This window comes from Microcaecilia unicolor, chromosome 5 (assembly GCF_901765095.1).
Source record: "Microcaecilia unicolor chromosome 5, aMicUni1.1, whole genome shotgun sequence".
In the NCBI taxonomy this organism is placed as follows: Eukaryota; Metazoa; Chordata; class Amphibia; order Gymnophiona; family Siphonopidae; genus Microcaecilia; species Microcaecilia unicolor.
In genome coordinates, this window is record NC_044035.1 from 269,714,001 (window position 1) to 269,724,880 (window position 10,880).

The following is a 10,880-nucleotide window of genomic DNA, read 5'->3' on the forward strand; positions in this document are numbered from 1 at the left end:
TTTATTTTGTTTGATTTCTATTGATAATCTTCACTCAACATGTAATTAAACTCTGGAATTCGTTGCCAGAGAATGTGGTAAAGGCAGTTAGCTTAGCAGGGTGTAAAAAAGGTTTGGATGGCTTCCTAATGGAAAAATCCATAGACCATTATTAAAATGGACTTGGGGAAAACCCACTGCTTATTTCTGGGATAAGCAGCATAAAATGTATTGAGCTTTTTTGGGATCTTGCCAGGTATTTGTGACCTGGATTGGCCACTGTTGGAAACAGGATGCTGGGCTTGATGGACCTTTGGTCTGTCCCAGTGTGACAATACTTATGTACTTATGAGCCTAAATTCAATAGACCATTTAAAAGTCATTACTGATAACTGAGCTAAATGCATTGGGAGGGAATCACTTGGTAGTTGAAGGCACCACAATCTAACACATGCTGGTTCTGTATTTGAAGGCATGTATTAGATGTCTCACCACATTAGTGGTTCAAATAGACCAGTAGTTACTTCCCATGACACTTTGTTTCTATGCAAAGCATCTATCAGATTCACTTCTGTTTAGATTTCACTGGGCATAGTGTAAATATGCTTTGATGCTTGCTGCTTTGTGATGGTTTATTTTGTGTTTGAATTGATTTTGTTTGCTATTATTGATATTATGTTTATATTGACTGTATTATATTCTGTTTTCTATTTGACCTTGTGAACTGCCCTGATGGTTCCTCCAAATGGCAGTATAGAAAGTTTATTAGAGTAAACTAAAGCTAAACCAAGCTTGATATACCTGTAGGGAAAAGGACAAATGGTAGTAAAGCCGAAGGACGAAACACACATTTTCTTCCTCACTGTGTCAGACTGCAGATGGATCCATTAGACGTTGCAAATAAAAGGACACATTAACTTAAATGCTTTTGGTTGTAGAGCACGATAAATGGCAGACGGTTTGGTTATGAAGAAGAAAGACAGGTGGAAGAAGGACACCAGCAGATGTGTCCAGCCTATAATACGATACAGTATAAGGAGCGGAGCAGGCAGCCTCAACACCTGGAAGCGCACGGAGTATACATCAATCCAAAAGAACATTATGTATGATCTTTTCTCCAACAGTAACGGTGGTGCAAAAACAAGCACTATTGTTTACCTTTCTGAAAATATTTTCTCAGTGGTTAGAGCGGACAGTCCTACGCTTTTGAACTGAACAGCATCTGTACAGGTGGTGTGAAATGGTATTCAGAAGGCTGTACTCACTGTACCAGAGAATAGATTAGAGTTGATTATATATCTCTAGTTTAATAGGTGTTTTTCCTGTAAAATTGAATTTAAGATAACTGGCATATATTTCTCAAACAGCTCTTTCCTATGTGCCTTTGAGTACTCATTCAATAACGAAATTCTATCATGCATTTGTCATGCCATTGCATTTTAATTTAAAATTCCAGCGCACATGTGACCGTGATGAAGCATGGTTGTAATGATCCACAGCTGGTCATGCCACCCTCTTTGGATTTAAGCACATTCATCTGTAATTCAAATGTGCAGCAAATCAATTCAGAAGTCATTCCACTAATTATTTCTTGGGGATGTTTTTTTTTTTAACTTTCTCTGAAACTGATGTGCTTAATAAAATCACAATACCTGTGTCCAAGCTGATGCCTAAGCCAGCAGCATGTCTCATCTTGTGTTAATGTGAGCAATTTAAAAACTGTCACCATGCGCTTAAACAGCTACCATAGATTTCCCATTAGATTGGAGGTGAGGGGGTCAAATTTCAACACTGTAAAAACAATAGACATGTAAATAAAACATGGGGGAAGACTTAAGTGGAATAAGAAAACTAATTTCAGTAGGGATGTATTTAAATATGTATTTGATTAGGATTTGCCATGGTGGGAAGATGTAAGGCTTGACTAGCACAACAAAGCAAACGTGTAAGAACATATTGGCAGTCATTTTTTATTTTTTTTTTCCCCCAAATGAAAAGAGCTTTTATAAATTTGCCTGGATATACACGTGTACAAAAATTAAGTTTGTGGAATGACTGTATTTATGCAATCTGCACATAAGCATTCCTGATGGCCTAATTTGGGCAGAGCGGAGACGGAGTTGTAGTTAAGCCTGCATATTTTACAAAAAATACCTGGGTATCCTCAAGAAGTGTACATGCACATTTACACCATTTTTGGAGCAGGTGTAAATTTCTGCTTTGGAATTCATATGTTGGGATTCTTTGAGGGGGGAAAGCACATAGAGGCGTATTTTCAAAGCACTTAGACTTAGAAAGTTACATAGAGGGTCATTTTCAAAAGAAATGTCTAAGTTGGGATTTGGATGTCTTTGTAAAACGTCCAGATCCGGAGGCGAGGAAAAGCTCATTTTTGAAAAAAGATGGACGTCCATCTTTCATTTCGAAAATACCAAGGACATCCTTGGATTTGGATGTCCTTAGATTTGGACGCTTTGACTTTCGGCGATTTTCGAAACCAAAGATGTCCAAGTCAAAAACGTCCAAATGCAAGCCATTTGGATGTGGGAGGAGCCAGCATTTGTAGTGCACTGGTCCCCCTGACATGCCAGGACACCAATCGGGCACCCTAGGGGGCACTGCAGTGGACTTCATAAAATGCTCCTAGGTGCATAGCTCCCTTACCTTGTGTGCTGATCCACCCCCAAAACCCACTACCCCCAACTGTACACCACTACCATAGCCCTTACAGGTGAAGGAGTGCACCTAGATGTGGGTTCAGAGGGTTTCTGGTGGGTTTTGGAGGGCTCGCTGTTTCCTCCACAAATGTAACAGGTAGGGGGGGTATGGGCCTGGGTCCACCTGTCTGAAGTACACTGCACCCACTAAAACTGCTCCAGGAACCTGCATACTGCTGTCATAGACCTGAGTATGACATCTGAGTCTGGCATAGAGGCTGGCAAGTAATATTTTTAATCATGTTTTTTGAGGTTGGGAGGGGGATTAGTGACAACTGGGGGAGTAAAGAGAGGTCACTTTTTTGTGCCTTATTCATAATAAAAACAGGTCCGGGTGAAAACATCCAAGTTGTAGTCATGGATGTCTCTGCTTTTTTCGATTATTGGTCAAAGACGTCCAAGTCTTAGGAATGCCCATGTCCCGCCTTCACAATGCCTCCGATATGTCTCCTTGAAATTTGGACTTTCTTGCGAAGGATTTCAGTTAGAGACATCCAAAATCAGGTTTTGATTATACCGATTTGGACGTCTCTGAGAGATGAACGTCCAAGTGCCAATTTATGTCACTTTTTGGACGTCCTTTTTCGAAAATGAGCCTGATAGTAACCTAGGAAATTTTGTAATTCTTAGGGCCCTGTTTACTAAGCCGTACTGTAGGCATGCTAGCGTTTTTAGCGAGTGCTTTAACACTAGAGATCCCCATAGGAATATGTAGGTGTCTCTAGCTTTAGTGCACGCTAAAAATGCTAACGCACCTTAGAAACAGGACCCTAGGGGGCCCTTTTACTAAGGCACGTAGGCGCCTATGCGCATCCAACATGCGTCAATTTGGAACTACTGCCTGGCTATCATGTGCCTCGTGTGGTAATTCCATTTTTTATGTGTGTCAGAAAATATTTTTTTATTTTCTACTGAGTGGCACTAACCGGGCGGTAATCGGCAGTGTACGCGCACTGATGATTACCGCCTGTTAATGCGTGAGATCTTACTGCTAACTCGACGGGTGGCGATAAGGTCTCAGGCCCAAAATGGATGCATGCCAATTGTTATTTTGCCACACATGCATTTTTGGCCAAGAAAAAGGCCTTTTTTGCAGGCACGCTGAAAAATGGGCCGCGTGCTTCCAATACACGCACCTACAACAGTACAGGCCATTTTTCGGTGCACCTTAGTAAAAGGACCCCCTAAGTGTTTTGAAAATCAGCCCCTTAGGCACCTATATAAAAATAGGTTCAAGAGATATGCTTTATTGATACATGGATATAGGCATGTGCTTGAAAAATATTCAGCACCATTTCCTTTGTGTCTTCTTATCCAATCATATAGGAAATAATGGTTACAATATCCAGTGGCTCTTATCCAGGTAAAAACAGTGCCTCCCCAGATACCACTGGGACTACAAAGACTAAGGGAAACTCAATGAAGTTACTAGGAAATACTTTTAAAACAAATAGGAGGAAATATTTTTTTCACTCAATGAATATTTAAGCTCTGGAACTCTTTGCCAGAGGATGTAGTAACAGCAGTTGGCATATCTGGGGTTAAAAAGTGTTTGGACAAGTTCCTGGAGGAAAAGTTCATAGTCTGCTATTGAGACAGACATGGGAAACCCACTGCTTGCCTTGGGGTTGGTAGCTTGGAATGGTGCTACGATTTGTATTTCTGCCAGTTAGTTGTGACCTGGATTGGCCACTGTTGGAATCAGGATACTGGGTAGTAGTAGTGAAAATGATCTCTGACTGCCCCCTGGGACTGTAGTTTAATCGGTTTCCAAATTTCAAGGTGCAGAAGCCAGGTTAAGTATAAGAACTTATGGGTGCAGTGTCATTTTGGGGCTGGAGGACCCCAGGGCCTGCACATGTGCTGGGGGGAAACAAAGGCAGAGTTGGAGAACACCCTCATCTCCCCCTATGTTCCCGCCCGTAACCTCCGCTCACAGGACAAAGCCCTTCTCTCAGTACCCTTCTCCACCACTGCCAACTCCAGGCTCCGCTCATTCTGCCTTGCTTCACCCTATGCCTGGAACAATCTTCCTTTACCCATACGCCATGCCCCCTCCCTACCCATCTTCAAATCTCTGCTTAAAACTCACCTCTTCTATGCTGCCTTCGGCGCCTAACCGCTCTAGATAGACAGAATGCCCCTATCTATCCACTCTATCAGATTAACTGTTCACTCGTCCTCTAGATTGTTCACTTGTCTTTAGATTGTTCTCTTGTCTTTTAGATTGTAAGCTCTTTGAGCAGGGACCGTCCTTCTATGTCTAAATTGTACAGCGCTGCGTAACCCTAGTAGCGCTTTAGAAATGCTAGTTAGTAGTAGTAGTAGTAGTAGTAACACAAGTCTGCATATTGAAGGGTGAGTACAGTGTTTGTATAAATTAACATTTGTGACAGTCCAGGTTGTGCCCTGTCACGAGGGCATAGTAGGTGAGAGCTAAATGACCTCGATTTCTTTTTTAGGTTAAAACATCTAGGAGAAAAAGCTGTTTTACCCTTAAGAAGAAGGGGGAACTACAGGTCTCGTAAAGCTGTGTGCTAGAGCAGAGTAATCAAGGAGCCTGATAAAAGGTGAAGGCATTTTAAGGAAAAATCCAGCCCAGGAGGAAGGACCCATTAGAAGGGTTGTCCAAGAAGTGGGTGGGAGATGTGGAGGACTGAAAGCCAAAGGAAGTTTAATCTTAGCTCGGGAGAAGGCAAGATATGAGTGCCTTGCTCAAGGAGGAAAGAATCTTCTAGTCCTAATGAGAGAAAATGAATTAAGCCCACTGGTAGGTAGAGAGCCAATAAGAGTGGGGGTTAATACCGTGAAGACCCATAAGAAGACCTCAGAGGAGGAGAGAGAAGAGCAGGAAAGTAGAAGTTCACAGCCTGGGGAACTGGAAAGGAACCTTCCTGGGAAGCACAGAATGAGAACCTTAACAAGAAGAGAAACAAAGTACTGTTGGTTTAACATGGGAATGTGATTTGTAAGCAGAAAAGAGGGCAATGTTTTTCTGATATTTTCTTTTTGACTAATACAACATCCGGAAGTGGAAGATAGTTATGGTGCATTTGTACTATCCAGAAGAAGAAGCAGTTAGGCTGACTGCTCCTAGTCCTTGTTAAAAGGAGCAAGCCTTTTTGAATTTCAAAAGGAGAAGTGAAAAGAATCCCTCCCCCCCCCCACAAAAAAAAAAAAAAAAAAGTTGTTAGTGGAATAATTGATAGATACTGAGAGACCCCTGAGAAAGTAATTTACATATTTGGAGAATTCTAAAAATTTGCCTTTTTCCCTTTTTTCGTCCTCTAAGAATGATTACTTCATACAATACTATAATACTAAATCATTGAGCTGTCGCATATAACAATCTCAACAACTTTATTAACAACAAATAGAAAAAATACAAAATTTAAAATGTAGCCCAACCCAAACTCCCACGGAAGCCATACATGCTTGAATTCTGCTGTAATATAGTAATCACAAAGGCTTATAAAGTTAGACAAATGTTTGAGTAGTCCATTCGTGGAAACCACTATTGACGTGTATTAACTCACAGTTTGCAATGAGTGAGATGAGAAATTCCCAGTCACTCCACACAATGTATACCGTTACTCCATCCTCGAAACTGTCCCTATCTTGGCAATGTCTATACATAAATTTACACAAGCTGTTTGTTTTAGTCTCCTGAAGATGCCGGTGTGGTGAAACAATGTTGTGTTGAGACTAAGGTGATCACTGAATTGATGACTGATGATTGTTTGGAGCTGAACGTCAAAATTCTGTGGCTGAAGTGTCCAGCACATGCACAGTCCTTGTGGTTATCTTGAAATACCAGTGGTTGTGGGGTACAGATGTACCTTCACTGGCATGCATTTGGTTCATTAGTGTGCCTTAAACTTTAGTTCGTGCTAAATCAATTTAACACATATGAGCATGTGAATAAGGAATGAGGTAATTAACATGCATTAACAAGTTCTGAAAGGTATTAAAACATTTTCTTAAAATATGTGAAACAAAGTGAAAAGTCTGAAAATTGAGAAAAACTAACTCAAATAAACCAAAAAAATATTTGCCCTGTGCCTCTCTCTTCTGGGTTCTAGAAAGCCCTGTTCTACAGTTTTGTTCCCCCAGAGGCTACTGCATAAAACATCCATAGGCCAAGTCTGCAGGATCAATACTAACCCCCAGGCGTGGAGATATTTGTTAGTACTAAACATTCATAATTTACAATTTAGGGCTGGGATTTCAAAGCCAGTGCTATATTGGCCCCTTTTAACAGTGGTGAAACTGGACTTGGCACTAAACGTGTGTACAACAGCCACAGGATTGTAAAACAAGTACTTTTGGAAGCCTGGTGATCTAGCAGCGTGTAATTACATATTATACAGCCTGCAACTCTTAACCTTTTCCCGCTGAGCAAAATACTCCAGAGGCCACCATGTACTTCTGGGTTTCTTTAGCTTCAATATTTTTTTTCAGTCTCACCCTGCTGGTGTTTTGACCCTGACTGTGCTTACTCACCTGCTGAAGTCATTGCAGCTCTTTGAAAGTAAACTGCAACTTACTTCTTTTTTTTTAACTAAATGAAGTTAACAAGCTTGACTGGGTAGCTGGCTTTACTCCCCATGTGCTTCCAACATAACATTTCTATTACCGTATCTAGCTGTCTTGCTTGAGTAGTCTCAAAAGCACTGTAAACCTGGGAAGATCTGCAGTAATTTATTTCTGCTCCATCCACTGGCAATGTCGTCCATGAAAATATCGACAAGGCTGTAAATATTGGTAAGCTTTGTGCAGATGAAGGCACATTTATTAATCTATTCATTAATTGCTGGTGTCTGCTCCTGAAAAAATTGATGCTGAATTAATACATTCTGTACAGCATAGAGATCAGACCCAGATGAGCCATTGCTCATACTGTATCTATGGAGGCGGGCCAGGCAGCGTCTCCATTCTGGTGATCAGGTGACCAATTTGTTTCACTTTAGGCCTAATATTTAAAGACTTAAGTGTGCACCGTTTAAACTGATAACACTACTGAATATACAGAGAAAGTGAAGTGCTAGCTTAATATCATGCCCTTTGTTTCCTGCCCCCACCCAAAAAAAAAAATATCCAGGCTGATGCATATTAATGGGTTAAAATGTCTCTCAAAGTAGCAGTTGAAAGCTGACCACTTTTCACAAGCTTACAACTGTATTTATCCATTTTGGAAAAGCATTAGAACCTTTTCAGTGCTAATAGAGATGATCATCCCTGTGGATATGGGATTATCCAAGCAGGGACTAGTCACTGGTGGGCAATGGGCCTGTTCACTTTCAGTTCAGGCCCACCCAGCTGCTTCCTGCACCATTGGTGTATCTGGCAGAGAGCCTCGGCCCACCACCTGGGCTGTCAAAATACCATGGCATGATGGCAGTCAGCAGCCACACTCCCAGCAGCCTACGCCTGCATCCTGCACATGCTCAGTTCTCATGTGATAACTGAGCATGCGCAGGGTGCCAGCATCAGTGGCTGGGAGCCTGGCTGCTGACTGCCACAGTGTTCTGACGGCCTGGGTGTTCAGGCTGAGAATGTCTTTAGCTGTCGGGGCTTGGGAACTTTTGCCAACCAAGGTATTAATTTTTTTAAGCTTGGTGGGAAGGAGTTGAAGAGGAAATGCCTCATTCTCACCAATTCCTCCCACTGTCTTCTGACTACACCACTGTGTCCAAGATTTTTCTTTGCCTGCAATGCTGATCCGAATAATTATGCCTCTGATGGGATTTATTTTTTAATGCTCTGAAATAGTCAAGTAGGGCTACTCTTAGTTATTGATAGTACCACTGCAAAGCAGGAGCCCAGCAAAGGCAGAGGATCCCTGAATCAGATGCTTGAACTCAACTTGGATGCTTCTTGCAGCCCTGGAGGAGGTTTAGCCCTTTGCCATTTCAGGAGTTTCTAATGCCTGGGGAGGGGGGGGTGATTATTGTTGGGAGAGACTGAAAGAGTGTTTAGCTTTTCAAATGACTAATTGGACATCTTTTCCAGGTCTCAAATTAACTATGCAAAGGAGAGGAGGAGAGTTACCTAGATTCAATGAGTGCATTGACAGAATTCTGCTGATTTCCTTAATGGTAAATGCAAGATAGTAAATACCATCATTGTATTGTAGATTGCAAATGTAAACAAATTATAAATAAGTGAACATCCAAACAAGTCTCCTGGATATCATGTAATAAGCAATTACAATAAAATCTGGACAGTGCCATGTTTTTACTTTATAGAAAGTTTTGCTACGTTGGGGAAGGGGTGGTTAGGGAAGGAAATGCTACATGTTATTGGTTTTGAATAAATACATTTACTATTCAATATTCTGTTAAAGTTTCTAATGTATATTATTCCTGGATCTGTGAGACTGCTCTTTTTTTTTTTTTACGTGTATCTTTCTCTATGCTTTAACACTAGAAAAATATTTTTTAAAAATCAGAAAAAATTTGTCAGATTAAACATATGGGAAATCTGATATGCAGGAAAGCATGGAAACATGACATTTTTAAAGCACGCTGTTTTAATCACCACAAGACAGAGTATTATCCAAAAGATACCATTTATGTTATAGTTAAAAAATAAAACAAAACAGGTGTGTAGCCTTGTTCTTCAAACAGCCACATGGTGCTCATAAATACCACCCAGGCTCTTCCATCTGTTTCTCTGGGAAGATTCATTTTCAGTGCATGAACTCAGCTGCTAAATTTGTTGCAAGTTGATTGTAGTGGGAGGTCAGCAAGCATCAGAGAAACAGCTGAGCTCAGGTTCTGGTGTCAGTGCTGTAAGGGGCCTGACATACCATGCATTTTCCTCTTACGACACAAAACCTATTATTTTAGAAACATTTGCATGTATATCTCCTATATAATAATTCATCAATCTGCATCCCTCGATGGCTGACTGAGTTCGTAACTGTATGCAAATGAGGTACTATGTACTATGCCTCCAGCCTTCCCTTCCCTCTCAGTGTCCTGCCGTTGCGGAAAGAGGAAATTATGTCAGAGGCGGGCGGGACCCTGAGAGAGAAGGAAAGGGAAGGCTGGAGGCGAGCTGTGACTTCAGGTAAAATAAAAGTTTTAAAGGAAGGGCAGCAGGAAGGAAAGGAGGGCTGTTGTGGGAGAAGAGGGCGGGCAGGTGAGGGCTGGGGTTGAACTGGAACTCGGGTGCTTAAAAGGGGAGCAGGTGGGGGCTGGGGCAAGTCACTGAACATGGAGGGGAGGGGAGAATTGCTGGACATGGAGGGGAGGGAGAATCGCTGGACATGGATGGGAAGGCAGGGCAGGGGAGAATCGCTGGACATGGAGAGGAGGGTAAGGGAGAGATGAGAAATCACTTAGACAATAGCCTTCCTAGGTCCAGTTTCATTTTTGGAGAAACAGGCTTTTTTTTGCTTGTAGCTCCATACATTTGCGTATATCACATACACATGTCAATACCAATTTCAGAAAGCTGCTACTTGTGGAGATTCACACTATGCAGAGATTTCAAGGGGGTGTGGTTAGGGTGGGATTAAAGTCTATACACAGTGGTGTGCTGGAGCCGGCTCTGTTCGGCTCGCAAGAGCCGCTTGTTAAATTTTGACAGCTCTTGCGAGCCGGTTGTTGTTGGGGGCGAGCCGGCTCCATTGGGGGAGGTAAGCATGGCAGGAGGGCCCCATCACAGGCCATGCTTACCTCCCCTGCCACTCTGAGGCATGTTTAATGATGTCCTTCACCCCCACCCTCCCCGCCTGCTCCCATCTGACTTTTTAAATTACCTCCGTCGAAACCGCTATTTAAAGCCCTGCTGCGTGCAGGCTGTCTCTCCAGGATTCCCCTGCTTGCTTTGGTGACGTTCGTGCCCTTAGTCCCGCCTTCTGACGTCATTTCCTTTTTCCGTGAAGGCGGGACTAAGGGCACGAACATCACCGAAGCAAGCAGGGGAATCCTGGAGAGACGGCCTGCATGCAGCAGGGCTTTAAATAGCGGTTTCGCCGGAGGTAATTTAAAAAGACAGATGGGAGCGGGAGGGAAGGGTGGGGGCGAAGGACATCGTTCGCTGGACATGTTTGGGAGCGGGAGGGAAGGGCAGGGGAGGGAGGAGAATCACTGGGTATGGATGGGGAGAGGGGGGCAGGGGAGAGATTTGCTGGGCATGGATGGGGAGAGGGGGGCAGGGGAGAGACTTGCTGGG

The 10,880-nt window shown here is 42.6% G+C and overlaps 1 protein-coding gene across 3 annotated transcripts in view; it reads left to right on the forward strand.

Annotated features, from left to right (window-relative positions):
• Positions 1-8,986, forward strand: part of NECTIN3 (nectin cell adhesion molecule 3) — a 231,461-nt gene extending 222,475 nt beyond the window's left edge. For 2 of the 3 annotated variants that reach the window (XM_030204184.1, XM_030204183.1), the window contains exon 9: positions 918-2,291. In XM_030204184.1, coding sequence (XP_030060044.1) covers positions 918-1,088 — 171 coding nt within the window. In that variant the 3' untranslated portion in view covers positions 1,089-2,291. Of the gene's footprint in view, positions 1-917; positions 2,292-8,708 lie in introns of those variants that run through there. The other variant, XM_030204185.1, reaches the window with a different exon arrangement.
• Positions 8,987-10,880: the final 1,894 nt, after the last annotated feature.